This window comes from Hippopotamus amphibius, chromosome 2 (genome assembly GCF_030028045.1).
Source record: "Hippopotamus amphibius kiboko isolate mHipAmp2 chromosome 2, mHipAmp2.hap2, whole genome shotgun sequence".
NCBI lineage: Eukaryota > Metazoa > Chordata > Mammalia > Artiodactyla > Hippopotamidae > Hippopotamus > Hippopotamus amphibius.
In genome coordinates this window covers 191,213,571-191,234,292 of record NC_080187.1, presented here as the reverse complement: position 1 = coordinate 191,234,292, position 20,722 = coordinate 191,213,571, and the positions used below count along the sequence as shown (strand labels likewise).

The following is a 20,722-nucleotide window of genomic DNA, read 5'->3' as shown; positions in this document are numbered from 1 at the left end:
AGCAATTGCCTCTCCACTGTCGTGCCTTCTCTTCAGTGCCCCAAATCACCACCAGCATCATTCTACCTACCCTGATTTCTGTTAGTCTGCCCTGTCCCTCTGAGTTCACATGCTATTTGAGCAAAAGAATTTTCCACAGTGGAACCCCCAGGAGGGTTACCAGGTCCGAGCAGGAGGACCGGAGGAGAAGGTATCATCCTCATTCCCCAATCTCTTTTCTCTGCATCAGCTTGTCTGTTCTTCAGTATTTTACAAGTATTTGAAATAGAAGAATTGCACAGGGGCAGAATTTGCCAAAACCCATGCCCTACATATCAGGAATTCTGTACATGGTTTTGGAATAGAAACTGAAAGGGAAATATTCAACACAGCATCCGTGATGGAAGAGAGAGGCTTAGCAGGCCTGGAGAAACGTGCTAAGCCGCGTTCGTGTTTGCGCATGCGCTCAGCTGCACCGAGGCGAGCACGCCCAGCCGGGGTGGGGAAGCAGCAGAAGTCGCCTGCTGCTGACGGTTCCCTGGGACATCTTGCTCTCATTTGATAAAATAACAAGGCGCACATATTAAATATATTTTCTTAAAACCTGTGTCTGAAGTTTTGGTTGACCGAGGTCACGGTAGTGTTTTGCTTTCAGTTACCTTCACTGGAATATTTTTCCTAGTTCCAAAGTTATATTTTCTCCTGATGACAAATTTGAATGCTAAATGTGTTCCCGGGGAAAAAGACCAAAGACTATGACATAGTTCCTTCCTGAGGGGTTTTATTTCCGAAGTGGAAGACTGTATTTCTAGGGGTAATTATAACTGGAAACTCTTAAAAAATTCTGGTCGGGAGCCCTAGATTTGGTGCTACTGTTTCATGGTGATACCGGCCCCGAGCTGGCTCAGGTGATAACTCTGCCGCTTGCTGTTTGGTTTTAGATGTTAATGAATGTCTGGATCCAACCACGTGTATCAGTGGGAACTGTGTCAACACCCCAGGCAGCTATACCTGTGATTGTCCACCTGATTTTGAGCTGAATCCAACTCGAGTTGGCTGTGTTGGTAAGATCTTAAAAACTTTTCAGAGAAACATACTGTTTGTTATTTTTCAAACAACATTGAACGTTGCATTCTCAAATTTTTAAAAAGTAATCATATAAAAACTTAAACATCTCCTAAATATGGTTATACTTTCAGGTCCTTTTCTCTAGGTAAATTCCCAGTATATGTGTCTGGGCACATTTTAGTTTCTTAGTAAATTATGGTTATTAAACAGCTTCGGAAGTGGGTTTGAATTTTCAGCCCTTACATAGAAAAAACTTGCCTGACACATTTTTGTGTGTATATGGTAAATAGATACCCGCTCTGGAAATTGCTATTTGGATGTTCGACCTCGAGGAGACAATGGAGATACAGCCTGTAGCAACGAAATTGGAGTTGGTGTTTCCAAGGCTTCCTGCTGCTGTTCTCTGGGTAAAGCCTGGGGTACTCCTTGCGAGCTGTGCCCTCCTGTGAACACATGTAAGTGGACATCCTCCTATTATTATTATTAGTCCAGCTCAGTCCAGTTCTCCTTTCTAGCTCCAGAGAATAGAAGCCACAGAGGGAGGGAGCTGCCACTGGTCTCTATTCTTTACTCAGGGAGGGGAGCGCAATCCTTTCAGCCCTGTGAGGAATCCCACTCCCAATTTGGGAGTCAGAAAATGTCCCCAGTTGGCTTGCACTGAAAGGTCAAGTAGGACAGACAGTATCTCATTTCTGTCTGAGTGCAAAGAAGATAGCATTATTTTAAAGATTTTCCAGGCTGGGTTACTTATAACATGTTAGGACACATTGATCTCTCCTCTATTCATCTATTGGCTAGTTTTTGAAGCTCTAGGACAGACTGGAGTATCCCTGGGTGAAAAAGAAGCAGTTAGTTAAGCAAATAGGAAGTGGAAGATCATTCCATTCTTATGGTATAACTTAATAGAAATCATTAGAATGTGATTTTAAGGACATAAATAATGTCTTCTAAAAATATAAAAGGCTTTCCATTTTTCTAAGTGGGTGCTTTATTATGATTCAGAGTCAGATGTAGCTTCTGGGGCAAAGGTCAGTGGCTGCTGCTTATAGGGTATATTGGGATAGGTATTGATTCTTTCCTTGCTGAAGGGTCACTTATTCACTTTTTCTAAAATTATTTGTTGAATACCTAGAGGACATACTTTGTGTGTGCAAAGGTGATAATTCATGGATAATTGGATGGATAATTCTAGTCTAATGGCTAGTTCCTGCCTTCCAGGAGCATACAGTCTACCAAAATATGACCTAAACTTAAAAGCTATAATTCAGTGTAGACCTTAGTAAAGGAAGACAGAAGAGCAGACTCAGTGCCGGGAGTGGGAGAAAGAACACACCTGGTTCCACTTAGGACTCTGTCACTTGCCACCCATGTCACTTTGGAGTCAGCCTGTTTTCTTTATTCATACAATGCCTCATAGGATTAAATGAACTCATTCATGTAAAGCACTCAGCACAGGAATGAGTGCTTGGCAGGCACCTCCTTCTCTCCTTTCTTCAAAAGGGGAAGTCAGTTCTGATTGGCGGTGGGTGGTGATGACTTGGTGCATTTTTTAATTGGGGCTTGAAAGAAGGGTGTGACATGAAAGCGGGGACTTAAAAAGATTGGAGATTGTAGAAGGGGGAGAGAGGAATAAAAAAGGAGGATAGTAAATTTAATTGATGTTGAAAGAATCAAACCAAGATGTTTAGGAGGGGTGCGGGGGGAGTCAGTTCTATCAAGTGACAGTGATTAACCAAGCAGTAGAGGTCCACCCTACCTCCGACTGGATCAGAGCTAGAACTGGAATACATACATCTAAACATTTATGCATATATACATATAATTTCAGAAGCGAGGAGCGGGATTATCCGATTTGGAAACACCATGATGATTATGAAAGAACTGATTCGTACAGGTGCTTCTCAGGATGATACAGCGCATAGGGTCGTTCTTACCCATGTGTTCCTGTATGGCTCACACTGCTGGCACGTGGCACTGAGAGAAATGTTTTTGAGTGCAATACCTGGATGACAGAATTAACAGAGGGAATCAAAGGACACTGTAAAAAGTTGGGTTTGAAAACCAGGGGAATTAGTGTTGCCATCAGTAGAAATGGAGGGGTAAGAAAGCTTTCTAGTCATTAAGGAGAGAAGTGGGATGGGAACCAAGAAAGAACAGCTTTTCCTAAGGCTCTGCTTGGAAAAGGTTTTGGAGACAAGCTGATTAACAATATTAAGGGAAGCTGTGATTCCCAGGAAGTAAGACTGAACAAAACGTAAAAATGGAGAAGTTTGTTACAAAATAAAAATGGAAAAGAAAAACCTTTAAAAAGAAATAGTGATGGAGATAGAGAATAAAATAGTTCATAAGAACAAAAGACCAGAGAGTAGGTGGAAAGTTCAGAGGCTGAGGACAGGAGCCTTACCTTTGACTCACATAGAAAAAGCCATTTGAAAGGACACATATGTACAAAGATGTTAACTTGCTTCAGTTGAGAGGGGTAACTGCCAAAGATTCCTGAAAATGAATATTTTCAGATGGATATGTCAGTTTTTTTCTTGAGGATACTATTTCTAGAAATTTTAGGTTCAAAAGAACTCAGGCTGATTTTTTTGTTTCCATAGCTGAGTACAAAATTCTTTGTCCGGGAGGAGAAGGTTTCCGACCCAACCCTATCACCGTTATATTGGAAGGTAATTCCTTTATCTTAAAGTGTGCACCTTTGGAACGTCCTTGGGTTTCTTCACAATGCTGACGAAATGCTGTCGTTTTCATTTTGGTAGATATTGACGAGTGCCAGGAGCTCCCGGGGCTGTGCCAAGGCGGGAAATGTATCAACACCTTTGGCAGTTTCCAGTGTCGCTGTCCGACAGGCTACTACCTGAATGAAGATACCCGAGTGTGTGATGGTAAATGGCCCTTTTAGGATGATAAGTTCTTTCAGATATTGAGAACTGACCTCAAAAACCAGCATACAGTTAGGAAAACTGAGTTAGGAAAACTGAGACTCCAGCAATTTAGGACAACAGTCTAAATGCGAACATGGCCAGGTAACTATGCCGCACATGTGGCAGCTTGCGCCCATGTTAGTGACATAATATCATCTCCAGTACACCCTAGGTCTCCGTCTTTTCCTGAGATAAATGGTGTTCTGTTATCTTGAGCCATAGTCCTGTCTATGCCTACAGAGAGTTTTCCACGCTCTTCAGAAAAGCCATTTTTATGGGAGTAGCCCAGGTCTCATTTCAGTGGCTTCTATGTTCTGGGCAGTCCCGGGCTCCTCATCTTCTTGTCCTTCACCACTTATTGTTTGTATTAAGCATTTAAATGGGCTTCTCTTCGGAGGAAGCCCCTTTGGTTTTGTGATGTAAGCGATGACTCCTGTTCATGCTGTGTAACTGGAAAGATGGAGAGTATTGACCACTGTGAGCTTTCAGAGCATGTGGACCATTGACCCGTGTGGTGAAATGGTTTTCATCTATATACAGGAGTCACACAAGTGATTAGGGAGAGGGAAGAGAGCTCCTTGTGTCCTAGAGGAGAAATATTCCTCTGGTTCTCCAAAAGGCTTATCACGTGACCTCGGCAGTGACACCCTTCTTGAGTATTAGTCAAGTATCACAATGTGTATGACATAGCTTAAGACCCATGGAGTTAACAAAAATTAGAATCAACCCCTGTGTTTGAAAAGGAGGCATGATATAGCTCCTGCTATGCTGTCTTACCGATGCAGATTCATGAAGCCAGTTTTTGATGGCTTCAGGATATGTCATATCCTTCCTGAGGTTTTGTGAACATATGAAATACATAGCTGTCTTTCTGAAAGATATTTGGGAATTATAATTTCTCCACATTTCCATCACTGCATGTGTTTGAGGATATTTTGGACTTATTTATTAAGAACTCATATCAAAACGTAAAATTTCCTTTTCTAAAACTGCTTTCCTGAAAATGCACACATCAGCACAGACTAAGGACACTGGTAAACGAATCATCCATTTTCCTTATCTGGATTGCAAAGTGCCCTGTGGATTTTCTCCTCCACCATCAACATTTACATTGACCCTGAGTACCAGACCATTCCGAAGAGTGAAATTTCCATGTTCACATACCACTTTCTCTTTGGATTATAGATGTGAATGAATGTGAAACTCCCGGAATCTGTGGTCCAGGGACATGTTACAACACCGTTGGCAACTACACCTGTATTTGCCCTCCAGACTACATGCAAGTGAATGGGGGCAATAATTGCATGGGTAAGTCCCAGCGTTTCTTTATAAGGCATGTTTGGTCCTCATCTGCAAAGAGAAAAAGAGCTTTCAAGCCCAGCAATCAGTCCTCAGTGTTATGTTACTCATCAGAGCGAGCACTGCCACCCTTGCACGGAGAGAGCCTCCTCCCCTGTAAACCATAAGCTTGGCCTTTTCTCATCACCTCATGTGGGTGGTTGGGAGTTTTCTTTAAAATGTAATGTTGGAAAATCCCAAACAAAGGTTTAATAGTACTTCTTTTGTTTGACTTTGGGTGTATCTTTATACAATTATATTTACAGCACTGACCTACAGTATTAAAACATCATGAGTCGGAAATGAGAAAATCACTGCCAAATAGCAGTGGAGAATTGTTACTAGGAGACTGGGTGGAGAGTCGTGTAAAGTTTATTAGTGCCGCAGCTACATAATGACTTAGTTCTGTGGCAGAAAACACCAGGGAATATATTTCTCTGAGTCCTTTTCTTGTAGCAGCATAGGACGATGGAAGGCTGTGCGAGAGCAGGCTTTTCCTGCCCTTATTGAAGTCAAGTTACAGTACAATTCAAAAGAGACTCCCTCCTTAAGTATCCCCTTAGAATCTCCCTGTCAAGAGTTCCCCGTGGCCTCACCAGTCCCTTAACTTCCTCCTTTCTTCTAGATATGAGGAGAAGTTTGTGCTACAGGAACTATTACGCTGACAACCAGACTTGTGATGGAGAACTGTTGTTCAATATGACCAAGAAGATGTGCTGTTGTTCCTACAACATTGGCCGGGCCTGGAATAAGCCATGTGAACAGTGTCCCATCCCAAGCACAGGTGAGTTTGAGGTTCACCATCACCAAAAAGGGAGCTCGGTACATGACCCATGAACTGTTGGGGAAATGCATCTCAGCAAGGGAAGACAAGGGTGCATCGCTGATCTTCATAAGAAAGATTAGCTCAGAAGGGCAAATAGTTAAATTCACAGTTCACCTTGGTCCTTTCAGCTGCAAACTGAGTCACAGAATATGCTTTCCAATTTATACATAAGTTCATTCACCAGACTTATAGACTCAGTATGTCACAAAAATATAAAAAATGTTATCATTGTTATGGAGTTTGCCATATAACTAAAAGTCTGGAAACATTGGGCAAGGCAGGATGACAAATAAGTAAACGAAGTTCCTGTCAGTTTTACTTATTTATAACTAATCTTGTTTCAAAAAGAATTCAGGGTGGCCCACAGAGATGCAAATGTAAAATAAGAAGGCCTAATGCAAGTGGCAAGCAAGGGTAAGAGACTCAGAGCAGGGAGTAAGGGTAACACACAAGGTCCAAGCCAGGAATTCCTACACACTTGCCGGCAGCGAGGGATAACTTGGGCTCTAAACCTTCTAACAGCTCATATAAAGAGAGATGTGCTCCAGTCTAAGAGTCTCGATGACCACAAAGCAAAATCAGCACTAAAGAAAAGCGCAACTCCTTGACATTGAGATCTAGAGAAATTTCTTCTTATATCCTCATACAGAAAAATTTATATAATGTTGTCTGTCTGGAAAAAAAAAAGTCTAATTTACATCCTAAGAGTAAATGAAGCAAAAGCTTTGGTGCAGTGCTCTTATACCGTAGGTTATATATATCATGATGACATCCCTTACTAGCAATCATCTAGATCATCTTTATGATTTAGATTGAATGAACTGCCATGCAAAGTATCGATCTGAGAATTGTGTGGTACCTACTCCATTCCCCACAGTGATATGTAAAATACTAAACCTGTTGTCTGGTGCTACCTGAAGATGAATAAAACAGAAGATTCTTTTTTAGTAAAATATACCAATTCATCCATTGTTTACTCCGGAAATAGTGTAGTAACCATCACTTAGAATTATGAGTTGTCTCTGCTGTGCAAGATGTTGTTGGACCAGGGGTTGGCAAACAAGAGTCCATGGGCCAAATCCAGCCTGCCTCCTATTTTTATATGGCCCACAAGCTAAAAATCATTTTGACGTTTTTAAATGGTTGGAAAAAGAATCAAAGGAATAATATGTCATGACCTGAAAATTTTACGAACTTCAAATTTTAGAAAATAAAATTTTACTAGAATACAGCCCCACTGATTTATTTACATATTATCTATGGTTGCTTTCATGAAATAGTTGAGTAGTTTTAACAGAGACTGCACAGTTTGCATAACCTAAAATATTTACTTTTTAGCTCTTTAAGAAAAAATTTGCTGACCCCTGATCTTGACCGATGGCCTTCAGATCTTTCGATCATACATACCTGTCATTAAAAAACCTGGAGGTTACACACACTTGCTGTATTTACAAGTAAAAGTATATGTGTATATGTCACTATATATTTGTTTTCAGTTATATTGAGCAATGCATTCATTATTTTCATGAACTGTTCTATAAATATACACAAAATTAATTTTTCAGTTGTATTTTACAAAGATAGACGTCCTAGTATTTTCTTTTTTATCTTGATGGGTTATGTACATTCCCCTGCAGACCACTTTGGAGATCTCTGATAAAGACTGTCATTTACTTTCAGAAATATCTGTCTGAGTTTTAAGAATCTGCATACTCTTAACATAAAATGTGAGATTTCTTCTTCCTATTGAATATTGGCCAAATCCAGTCCTGGCTTTTCATTAGCTATGCAGTCTGTGCACATCTTAGGAGTCCCTGAAATTTGTCTGGGTGGTCAGTGGAGCTGGTGTGACACTTGTTGGAAGTGGATGTTCATAGATTAAGGAAATAAAAACACCAGGAAAAGAACATGCTACATTTTTATTAAAATACTTCTGGAAACCTTTTACTAATTTTCAGTAGGTTTGACCCATAAGGCCATTTTGAGCTTAAATTGCTACCATGCCATGATCTGGAATTATAGAATCTCAGAGTTAAAAGGGACCACAGGTGACATTTAGTGCATCCTTTATTATCAACTTTGATGAATTCAGGTGAAGGAGAGAGAGATAGATAAAGGGTCGGGGCAGGGAAAGAGCAAATGAGAGCTGCACCAAAAGAAATCCAGCTCCAAAAATTGAAGTAATGAGGTAAGTTGGTTGTTTGACATGAATTAGTCATTAATAGACCTGATATCAAGACCTTAGCTGGATTTGCCGTGGTCTCCTTCAATCTATCGAGGAAATAGCTTTTGTACACATTTGTTACATCTTAGATCCCTTAATGCAGAGTGGAAAGAGGCGCTCATGCCAGTCCCTGGGTTCAGAGCTGAACAACATCCTTATAGAGACGCAAGTTCCTACAGGCAAGGTCATACACATGAGTGGCATATGATGTAGAGGCCTCTGCTTCCGCCTCATTATTACATCAATATGAGGTCACTTTTCCTTCAGTGTTTGTCTTAAAGACAAGGTTACACCATCTGTAGGAATTTTCAGATTAATTTTTTATTTTAAATTCTTCAAGATACAAGTAGGTATCTTTTAAGAACGTTTACAAAGTAATTCTGTTCAGCGTAATTATTGCTCTTTGCTGACCCCTGTTCCCACCCCACTCACCCCACCTTCGTTCAATCACTTGCAGATGAATTTGCTACACTCTGTGGAAGTCAAAGGCCAGGCTTCGTCATCGACATTTACACTGGTTTACCTGTTGGTGAGTTATGATGCCATGGTTGGAACTTTTTGTCTCTGCCTTTGTGTTAAGAAAAGGAAGTACACACCATTATTTTCTCAGTGTTTTTTTTTTTCTTAGAAGGAAAAATCATTAAACAGTGCCATTGAGCTTTATTGAAACTCTGATTCTTAGTTTGAAACAAACTGTACAGACACCCTGTGTAGCTCCATCTAATTGGCAGCAGCATTTGTTGGTCATGATTAAGGGGACTGGAAAGCTTTTCACAAAATTACAATCAAGCTTAGTTAAAGCAACCCTAGGCATCAACAAAGAGAGAGATTCTGGGAGTAGGGCCAGTTGACGTTTGATTTGACTATAATTCCCAATCCTTCCATCTGACTAAGACATGAGTTTAATATGACTGTTCATACCAATCGGTATGTGTAGGTTGTTCCCATAAAGCCCTTTTGGTGGATCAGTTTTATCTCACATGGAATCTCCTCAGATCATCTGCTTTGGGATTTTTAGATGTGAAATAAAAAAAAATCTTTCCAATCCAAGGCCCCATCTGGTAACTGGAGCGGGGACCACTGCAGTGCTAGAGATGCTTATGCAAGATTCAGAAGTATTGCACAGCGTTCATCCAGTGGAAGCAATGGCTTTGTGGTTTAGAACCAAATAACATAAAAGTAGATGGAAAGCCCTTGCATGCTCGGAGTTTTTCGCCAGTGTGATTTATATGCATCCTTAAATGTCCATCTTAATACTGAGCATTTGTGTCTGGTAGCAAACATCACCACTTTGTCTGTTCCACCTTATTCCTAATAAGTAAACTGAAATCCACATCAGCGTTTCCAATGACCTTGTTTAAGGAAACAAGGGTCTGGTCCAGCAATCAGCCTGGCTCTCTTAGTGCCAAATCCATATGGCTCCACAGCCTAGTCAACGTCCAAAGAAACTTCATGGTTTGGAAAGAAAACCTGCTAAATGACATTGGCATGAAACACCTGGCCCCAGCTGCTTTGTTTTTCCCCTTCCCAAAACAGATCTTTTCATCTCCCTAGAATCTCTGCTTCGAAGATAAGTGGTCTTTAATAGTAATGGTTCTCCATGGATGGACCAGGCATGGACCCCAGCAAGGCCTACCTTCCAATGCTGGCAGCAGGCAAAGACTCAAAACAGCATTAACATCATCCACTAATAAAACTGGAAAGGCCTCAGACATCATCTAGTCCACATCATCTAGGCCTGCCTTACAGTTGAGGGGGCAGAGGCCCAGACAGGGGAAGGGACTCAGCCGAGGTCACCTGGCTAATTAATAACAGAGCTGGGACCAGAATCCGGTCCTGACTCACAGCTTGCTTTGCCTCTAGCTTTTGAAAACTGGAAATGTGATAGTTAGCAGTATTCTTATTGTTAGCAAATTCCAGCATGACAAAATATTTAGATGACTGAGAAACTTTGTTTTATTTAAGCTTTATACTCTCCTTCTGAAAGGTCTGAAGATTGTTGGCATATAGAACCCATTCGTGTGGGGTTATAACTATAGCAAGTTTATTAATCTTGTCTTTAAATATAAACTTTTCCAAGTTGAAGTTCAAATGGAATCCAGACAGGAAAAGAAAATATAATTTTTAATATATGCTTTTGCTATTTTATGCCTAACAATGGCTAGAAATTTGACCCAGCCTGTTATTGTTAAACTTGATAATACATCACTTATATTTAAAACAAATGAATGTGAACATAACATTTCATGTTTTAACCCGTACATAGTTCAAGAATGTCTGAATTTTTTTTTTTTTTTTTGCTTTTTGCTGATGGTACATAGTTGTGATATTTCTTTGCCTAACTTTTTAAGAACATGAATGACAAATGTGTGAAAAATCTAAAACATAATTACTTGTATTCAAAATTGAAATATCCCCTTTAATATTCTTAGCTGGTTTTTTTTTTTTTTCCATTAAAGAGAGAGATTTGTCTTCAAACAAAATCAAGCCCTTGAGAAAAAGGTCTAAGGTAGATCTATGGCCTGTCAAATTTCGCCTTTAAAACAGATTGGCTTTAGGCTGTGATTCTTCCCAAAGTATAGCAGCTTTTGTGGTTCCATTTAAGTCTCTGGTCATCTTCTTACAACTTATGCAAACAAAGTACCTTGCAGAGGCTCCTGACTGTGATATGTAAAGGAAAGTATCTCAACAACAACAACAGAAACCTAATGGATTGGAAAGACCAAAGCTTTACATCCCCTCCTGGCTTCTGAAGGGCCTTGTGAAACTCTGCCACAGGGCTGGTGGAGGGGCCCTCTGGGATAACAAACACTTCGATAATGGTTTTGTGAAGATTGTTTGACTGTGGAAAAGCACAAGGGAGGCAGGATAACCTGTTAGCGGATTCCTGGTATCAAATCCCGACTCTGCCTCCTGTTGGCTGTGTGGTCTTCGGCAAGTTCCATCCTCTGACTTGGCCTCATTTCCATCATCTGTATCGTGAGGATAGTCAGGGTACCTGGAGACCATCTTGTAGGGTGGCTGTGATGATTTGGTAACTAAATCCAGGTTAAGTGCTTGAGAAATATACCAGGCATAGAGCAAGTGAGACACTACTCTCACGGTCACTGTTACTGTTATTATCCTGGAGGACCCTGAATGGTCGGCAGTTCAGAGCAGGTCAGACAGAGAGTGGACCCACCAGGCTGGTGAGGAGGCCAGACTTGCCCGAACAGCTCCCTCACCAGCTGGCCAGCCTGCTTTAGCAGCCTGGGTCCTGGCTCTGCTCTCACCCCTACTTTGGTCCTATTTCAATGCTCACCAACCCCATTTTTAGGTACTGGTTCTTAATTGAATACATTTTAATTGGCACTTAACATTTGTCAGACAGTGTACCGGGGCTGGTAACACCGTGGCGTAGCAGCCAGCCCCAGCGCCTGGCCTTGGGAAGCCACCGTCTCCTGTGACAGTCCTTCCTTGGTACTTGCTCCGTCTTCATGGTCAGCCAGGGCCCAGCTTACATCCCCAGACCTGACTTACCTCTTTTCCAAAGCCATATGAAGGAGGAAGGGGATGTTGAAGTGAAATTTGAAAGATCAGAGTTGGCCGTGACCATGGGCTCCTCCTCTGTTCTTCACCAGCTCTCCCCTCCCATTTGAGCCAAAAACCTCCACCCTGGGGGTAGAGAGACCACTTACTCTTGGTAGTCACTTTTATTCTACTCATCTGGTGCACAGGGCCCAGTGGGCACAAAGATGGCTCCTACTTGGACAAAGCTGATGTTTTGGAACAAAACCAGAGAGACATAGTCAGTCAGATAGACACAGGAGTGTCTGACAAGCAGTCTAGTTATCTCAGTTTTCTCTTCATTGACGTACCCACTTTTGTCACCACTCTAGCACACGTGTGCACACGCAAGCACATTACACACACACACACACACACACACACTTTCTCTTCTTTGGCGTTAGGCCTTACGTAGAATGAGTTAGAAGCAGCTGACTTTCAATTCCAGTTTACCCTGCACAGGGACCACGTGCCCAGCCGTCACTCACACGTGCCTGCTCTGTTTCTAGATATCGATGAATGTCGGGAGATCCCAGGGGTCTGTGAAAATGGCGTCTGTATCAACATGGTTGGCAGCTTCCGATGTGAATGTCCAGTGGGCTTCTTCTATAATGACAAGCTGTTGGTTTGTGAAGGTAAGAGATGCTGTCACTATATCACATCCAGAAATGAGCCAACGGATGAGCTACCTACCCCCCCCCCCCCCACGTGGCCAATTTCACAACATTGGAATTCCAGAAATCCATCAAACTCTAGCAACAGTGAAGGGCGCCGTGTGGATCAACAGACACTTCATGCAAAAATTCCGACTCCCAGTGGGAAAAGCAGGCTGTCCATTCCCCAGCCCTCTCCCCCCTCCCACCCCAACACACACACAATGTATTAGATTTCCCAGCTGATATATAAAAGCCATGAGATCCGGGGTGTGTCCAATAGATGGCTATTGTTTCACACTGCTTGAAAGTGAGCATGAGGGGTGGGCAGTCATCTGGAGCTGAATCTCAAAGTCAGTGTTCTCTTCCAAACGGAGCCTCTGCTCCTCCCAAGTGAAAACAAGGTTAATACAAATATTTCAGATGCATGAGAGAATTCCAAATGGCAAGAACAGCAAATTCGATTTTATACGAAGAATGTTGGCACGCGTGCAAGTGGTACTTTTTTCATTTTCAAATTACCTCCCCTCGCCATGTGCATGCACTGTGATTCTGCGCGTTCCCCACCGCACTTCATATTTTTCCGACATCTGGGGAAGATAGTGTTCTTTTACATTTTAGTAAAAGGGACGTTACTGGTTATTAAATATACCATGGGCCCTAGGACAGCTAGAATAATTTTCTATTTCATGCTTACACTTAGAGCCTCTAGCAGAGTTTTTGTTCGTGTTAGAAAGCCTTATTGCTCCTTAGAGCATGTGTTAGAGCACATAGGTCAACATTTTAATATTAAAACATCTTTTTTTCCTAAACCGGGGACAACTTATAGACCATGAGTAAAGTTACAGCCCCGAGCACATGCTTGTTAAATTCTCCTCACCAGGCTTTCTGTTCCGATGGCCAAATTGGCACCCATCCCTTACTCTGCCTGCTGTGTGGGGGAGTGGGAAAGCGCTGACAGCCATTCCTAGCTTCCTAGGGAGATAGTCGTTTCATGCTTTGGTTCGGGCCCTGGGCTGCAGGAGGCCATCAAGGATCAGGTGTTGGGAGGAGGCATGACGTGGAAATGGAGAAGGAAGCCCACAGCGGGTGACCTTAGAATGCTAGGGGGGGCTGCCTGTTCATAGCCACCATCTTCCGCCTGTCATACGTGCCTTAGGATGCCGGCCTCCTTCTGTGGCATCTCCCCTTCTTTTCCATTCAAAGCTGGTTACTTTACCCACTTGCCTCTTTGGTACTTATATTCACTGATGTTGTTGGCCAGAAACCGTAGGCAAAGCCAGCTATGACCACCACATCAACCCAGACCTTGCTACACACATGAGATTGAAAACCTCCAGCTGTACCAATGTAAGGCACTTTGCTGTCAGGGCAGCATTCAGTGGATATGAGATCATAAAGTGCTCCAACTTTTGGTTTCCGTTTCATAGGATATCCATCTTCAGGGTGAAGGTTTAATCCAGGGTCAGCTGCTTCCCAGCACACTCTTAGCTCTCAGAATCAGAAAAGGAAGGTTGATTTAGTACGTGCCTCAGCCAGACTGAAAATGTAATGGATTCCAGAAGAATCCATGCGTCTGCTCTCCCCAAGTACGCATATAATCAGGTGTCAGGCATCTGATGCGTCACAGAAATGCTCGTCTGTGACACCGTTTGGCTTCTCCAACCACACAAGCTACCCTCTGTGTTTCTGTACACCCTTCATTAAGAGCAGGGTAGGCCTGGTGGGTGAGGTGGTGCTGGGCCCTGGGTCCACTGTAACTCAAGACTCCTGTATGCTTTGCTCCTGTTATCTGTTGCACAGAGAGACACACCCCATGTTAGAAACTCCCACTGACTGCCAGTAGTCCTGAGGTTTTCCCACCACAGAAGCACACACCTAGGAGGCCTAGGTTGATGTATTTGCCGCCCCCTTGTGGGAACTTCTTTGGCTGAGCCAACTTCTGCATGAAACCCCAGTACTGGTGCTGAGAGCTGACTGCCTCCCACCTGTGTTACAGGCTAGTCCCTTTACTGGATTTAGACTGAATTAGAATGTTTCGTAGGAGCAGGGGAAGGGAATATGTATTTTGCCCCATGCTATAGCCTGCACTGTGTATTAACGTGTGCAATGCCAGGAATTGAAACTGTATTAGGTAGCTGTTGAAATATTTAAAAGATAGACAAGCAACTGCCCGAGCACAGTCAAAGCTCTGGAGCACACAGTATCCTATTTATTCCTTCCTTTGATAGTGAGCGTTTGGTTATTTTCAGTGGCTTTATGTGCAGTCTCTCATGTTAAGTTTCCTTAATTCGACTGCCATGTGGCAGAAATTTAAGCAGGAGCCTCTGCAGCCCTGCATTTCAAAGCACTGTCTGTGGACCAGGAGCACAAGCACCACTTGGGAGTTTACTGGAAGCATAGAATCTCAAGCCACTCCCCAGACATGCTGAGTCAGAGTCTGCCTTTCAATAAAACCCTAAGTGATTCATAAGCACATTAAGGTTTGAGATGCTCTGCTCGGCAGACCTCTCGACCTTCCAGGCGAAAGTAACCCAATTGAATCCTAAACACCCCATGCTTTGAGCAAATACAGGATTTCCTAGGATATTAATTTATACCCATATCAAGTCCCGGCCCTTGACGCTGAGTTTCACAACTTTTTCCAGACATTAGCAGTATAAGAACCCATATGTGGTGATAAATCAAGTGTTTGCATTTATGAAAAATATTCGTAAAGCAGAAAAATTCGAAAATAAATTTTCCATTTTCCATGGTTTGTTCCATAGAACTGATCAAAATAAGAAAATATAAATCCGTGTTGTGTGAGAAGCTTCATCAGCTTGCCACCGGGTTGCGCTCTCCCTGTAACTCAGTTCTCTCCTGCTTGCAGATATCGACGAGTGTCAGAACGGGCCGGTGTGCCAGCGCAATGCGGAATGCATCAACACCGCGGGCAGCTACCGCTGCGACTGCAAGCCCGGCTACCGCTTCACCTCCACCGGGCAGTGCAACGGCAAGTAGTTTCCACCGCCTGGCACTCACCAGACGGGCCAGCCCCATCGGGCTGCACATTCCTGGATTTCTTTGAGATGGTTAGGTTGAAGAATACACGAGTTAAGATTTAGACTGCTGAGTTCTAGTAATTAAACTGGGAAAAAGGAAAATTGTTGAAATGTCTTAACACTTAGCTTTTTTCTCCCTTTAGAGATGTGATGTTTCCAAATTTGCCTCTCTGCTGCCCTGCTGCAAACACTCACTCCCACAAATGCACACACTCACTCACACACACACACACACACACTCCCTAACTGGAATTCAGAATCAAATACTTTTTTTTCCTTTCATATAATCCCCCTGGAGCGGGTGAGGTTGTCACCATCCTAGCCACATACCCCAAAGCTAGACAGCAAAGCTCTCCTGAGCTGAGCCAGATTAACCTGCACAAAACAAGCAAAAAGAACCAACAGCATCACTTTTTCTCCTAAACAGCTTACAGAACTGAGGGCAGCAAATGTTAATAGCCTTTTATTTGCTATGTCAACTACAGTAAAATGAGAAACTGTCCCCTAGAGGTTAATTTTTGTTGTTGTTCACCTTTGTCAGGGACGTGGTAGAAATAAGAAGGATGAGCGTGTTACCAACTTAAATTGATGGTAAAGTTATTAAGTATCTGATGGTATCATGTAGTCAATGATATCAAAATGAAAACACTGGTGTTTCAGCCCAGAAGCAAAGTAATACCTCAGAATGATTTTCATCTGAGTTTTTTAGTAATTATAAATCATTGTATATTTAGCAAGGAGGTCAGGAAGAATGTGTTATTTTGCTTCTGGTTCATTTCACAAGGAGTTTCCTGGATATTTTATGCATTTGTGAATGAAACAACACCGAGGAACGTGGTCAGATTTTCCTTGGATTTCCTTGCCCACCAGTGATTAAGTGGTAGGAAGTACACTGCTCTCCGTAGGGTATTTTGCATTGTTTTATGAGACTTTGGTGGGAAGAGGGTGTAATACCAGAACAAAAACTCACTTTGAGAATCAAGACTTGTTTTTTGGCTTTAAAGGAACATGTGCAAGTGTTTAGCATTTTGTCAACAGAGCAGTTGTTATCCACGTATTAAAAAAAAACAGGACAGGAAAAGTGAGGACGTCTCTGATATGAGTCACAATACCCTCATGAAACTTGGCATTCATACAACTTCCCTGCATTTTGCTCTTAATTTATATTTATTTGAAACTGGGTGAAATAATTCCAGTGAAAATAAGGAACTGCTGATAATATAGAACGTGTCATTTCACACCATTTCACACTCAGGCAAGATGTGGGAAGAACTGTTTTATACATCAAGACAAGGTGTCCAACCAGGGCCTGCTAGGGCTTAAGCCTTGTCATATTTTCTTGTAGAATATTAACATAAATAAAGCTCAACCATTGCTAACCAGCGGTAAGTACTGTGAAGGAGTGTTGTTTAGACAAATCTTTATTTCCCTCATTCATTGAAATCCTCACAGGAAAGGGAATGTGCTTGAGTTTGAGTTTTACAGTTATTCAGCTTCTAGGGCCGAAGGCTTCACTCTGGAAATGTCTTCACTTACATCTTACTTTTAATATCTTTTAAAATGTCTTGAAATACTATCCTATACATGGCATTTTTCAGACATATTGTAAAATACGCCTCTCTTCCTGTGTTGAAGATGAAAAGAACTAAAATTGCCTTATCATCATAAGATTTTTATTTGAATTCATAAGTACATCATTTCAACAGCTGGCCATAATACCCACATTGTTGCTGAGAGATTTTTAGAGAACAGTTAAGTGTCTAAGCCGAGGATGCTAGTCTGACCTCAGGAGCTGTATAGTTAGAGCAAATGCAGCCCCCTTCTGAAATGTATTACCCAGCTAAAGACATTCTTCCCAGCCATTTCCTCATGGTCTCCTCTCTTTCTGCTGACTATGTGGGTGTTTTTCCCCAATACCCTGTTAAAATCTGGGTAGTTTAAATCCTGTTGCTTGTAGAAACCTAGTTTTCTGGTCTCAATATAAAGTGAATTTCACAGTTAAGTTCTTTAGAACTATAACTTTCTGTTTCACCAGTAGAACTGCAAAGTAATCCGTGTTTCATTTCTAAAAAATCATCATGAAATAGGCAATGTAGGAAAGAAAGTCCCTCACTGAGGATCCCTTTCTAATAAGATTCTTAATGCTCTCATTTCCTGTGGGCCCCAGAGATAAGACAGACTTGGTCCTTGCATCCTCCCAGATCCAGTATTACCTGAGGATGCCCAAGGTTTGGGCCAACTGTGGTAGGCCCCCTGAGACACCCTTCCTCAAAATCAGCTCCCTCCACAGAGCTGGGCAATGGAAATCGGATTCCTCTGCCTGTCTCAGGGGCAGTATGCTCATCTTAAGCCCATTTTCTCTGATGGGAAAAATCATAATTGGTTCACTAGCATTTCTGCACAGGCGAGCTGTAGCTCCTAAGCTGCTCTATCCCAATTTCCTCTCTGCACGATATACTCGACCCCACCTGAGACCTTTGAAGGATATGGTGATTCATCAACTCTAAATGTTTGGTGAATTGGAAGAAAGCAGTTGTAAAAATGGCAGTCCGCGCACGTGAAATGGAGGGAGTATACTCGCTCCTGGCATGGGCACAGCTGCTCTGTGCAGCAAAGAGTGCCTTTCCCCAGCTGCCGTCTTCTCAGTAGACAGGGCAGGCAAACAGCAAGTCTGGGTTATTCTGCTGAGAGCAGGGTGCTGTGGTGCTCCACAGCATTGACACCCAAGGCGGCATTCTGTTATTTGCTTTCTTTTGTGACAATAGGAAAATCAGGATAACACAATGCTCTTTGAGTCACCTTTGCCCTAAACATAGACTCTTGAGAGCTTTAAAAAATTAGAGGCGTAAGTAGGCATGTAATTATGTCATCTGTGGATCCATGCAACAGACCTGGCCCCTCAGATAATCAGATTTCAGGAGAGCATCAAGTATTCACTTGCTGACAAATATAATTTAAAGCCTAAAGACCAGCAGACGCAAGATGAGAGGGCTTCCTTTTGAAAGAATACGGATAAAAAGAAAGAAACACCATTAGGATTGTGGAGGGCTGAAAGGAGCCACATGTAGACTGGAAGGCTTTGTTCAGGTAGAACAAAAGGTGATAGGAGTGAGCCTAAATAATGATGTGTAAGTGGAACAAGGCACGATGTGGGCTGTCCATCATGAAAACCTGTCTTAGCCGTGGGATTTGTTTGATTTAAATTTCTAGAGGAGGCCATGAAGCGTCCATGATTTGAGGCACCAAATCTTGACTAGACAAAATACTTCAGTTAATTCCACAGTCTAGGCTACCGCTTAGGCCGGTAATCAAATGGGTTGTCTACCAGTTTGGATTTTTCTTCCCCATTCTACTTCTAAGTTGTCTCATCTTTCAGGAGATTTTTTGGATACCGCCCCTGTTTTTCATTGCTTGTGTGTTTAATATGGTCTGAATGTGTGCAGTAAATGAGAGTAAGTTTTAACCAATTCTGAGTGAAAAATAGATATAATGTCAGCATCTGTTTTACTGGCTTAGTTTAGAGCTAGTATTAATCCTGAGAGCAATACCTAGAAGTAAGTTATTCGATTTGATTTTGCCTTCTCAGTGTTCACTTAAGATGCTTTTTATCTATAGATCGCAATGAATGCCAAGAAATTCCCAATATATGCAGCCATGGGCAGTGTATTGACACAGTCGGAAGCTTTTATTGCATTTGCCACACTGGTTTTAAGACAAATGCTGATCAAACCATGTGTTTGGGTGAGTATGTGACTATCATTTCATTTTTTCTTCATATCCTATTGAAAAACTCATCTGATTCTGAATATATTCAAAGTTAACACTAAACCTTTCAGTAGTTGTTTTGTTATGTATAAAATAAAAACAGAAGCAGGTGTGTAGCATTAATATCCTTTGGTATTTAATCTTGGGTAATCTGAACATAATAAACCTGCTTCTTGAGAATCATTTAGCTGTCAGTTCAGAAAAACTCTTGACTAAGGGATAAATTGAGAAAGATATTAAGACAAAAAATAACTATTTATTAAAAGCCTATAATTCTTTTATAATATTTATGTGAGTTTGCCTTATTGGAACAGAGTGCAGCTTTTGATTGTTTGAGTACAAGCATTTTTTGAGACGTGTTTGTAGTTGGTATCAGATCCTTAAAGGCAAATTTACAGATCATTTTCCTAGGGAAAAAGAGCTCAGGATTTTAAATCTCTTCCTTGGTTTTAGTACTGAATCATAATATTGATTTAGAATAAACTTCAAATATGTAATCAATCAATTTCTCTCTTTCCCTCCTTTCTTTTCCTACTTTGAAGCAATATCCATTAAGTCTTCTGGGGACTTCATGAACATGAATCAGTTTCACAGCTGGAAAAAGAACAATCAATAGAGTAACGTTCAAAGTGTTTGCCTTTGGCTATAATTGGATTCATCCAGTAGGGAACATTCTCATAAAGTTTTGTCATCTTCAGAGCAGATAAGTTTTAAGTTAAAGATTATAATCAGCCCTGTTCATCACTGGAGAGGTAACCCCTCTATATTAACGAAACCCTGCCCAACTTTCATTCTTCCTCTTCCATCTGAGTTATCTAGAACTCCCTGCCAAAGAACCTGCCCAACTAAAGACCTTCACTTGCTTGGCTAAAAATGAATCAAGGCAGAAGTTCTTGATGCTGGCAAGGTGACTCACCCGGATACAGTCTTCAACCACAGACACACATGTTGAAGTCACACTGGGCTCGCCAATAGCCTCCTGATTTAGATCACAGATAATTTACCTTTATGTCCAAAATTTGAAAGGAAAGGAAATCCTAACTCTAAACACTACATTTTGCTAATCTGAGGTGTTACCTTCCACTCCTTCCCCGTCCCTTTGTCCTCGCCCCTCCTCATTCTGCCTGTTGATATCGCAAACCAGCAATATCAACTTTTTTCATTTTCTTATTTCCTTCTTAATATATCATACACCTACTCTTTATGAGAAAGATAATAGCTGCTGTCGCAAGATACAAAGACACATAAGACGTCAAAGCAGCTTTATAGACTAGTCAAAGTGAAAAGTCATAGACCAATAAGAAGACAAATCATACTTCACGAGAGGAGCCAAATAAAGTGCCATCACGTTG

At 41.7% G+C, this 20,722-nt stretch overlaps 1 protein-coding gene across 2 annotated transcripts in view; it reads left to right on the top strand.

The window, feature by feature from the left end:
• Positions 1 to 20,722, top strand: part of FBN1 (fibrillin 1) — a 250,972-nt gene that overhangs the window by 182,329 nt on the left and 47,921 nt on the right. For both annotated transcript variants that reach the window (XM_057722115.1, XM_057722114.1), the window contains exons 37-46: positions 921 to 1,043; positions 1,338 to 1,502; positions 3,651 to 3,719; positions 3,810 to 3,935; positions 5,160 to 5,282; positions 5,938 to 6,096; positions 8,820 to 8,891; positions 12,418 to 12,543; positions 15,434 to 15,556; positions 19,221 to 19,346. In XM_057722115.1, the coding sequence (XP_057578098.1) occupies positions 921 to 1,043; positions 1,338 to 1,502; positions 3,651 to 3,719; positions 3,810 to 3,935; positions 5,160 to 5,282; positions 5,938 to 6,096; positions 8,820 to 8,891; positions 12,418 to 12,543; positions 15,434 to 15,556; positions 19,221 to 19,346 (1,212 nt within the window). The remainder of the gene's footprint in view (positions 1 to 920; positions 1,044 to 1,337; positions 1,503 to 3,650; positions 3,720 to 3,809; positions 3,936 to 5,159; positions 5,283 to 5,937; positions 6,097 to 8,819; positions 8,892 to 12,417; positions 12,544 to 15,433; positions 15,557 to 19,220; positions 19,347 to 20,722) is intronic.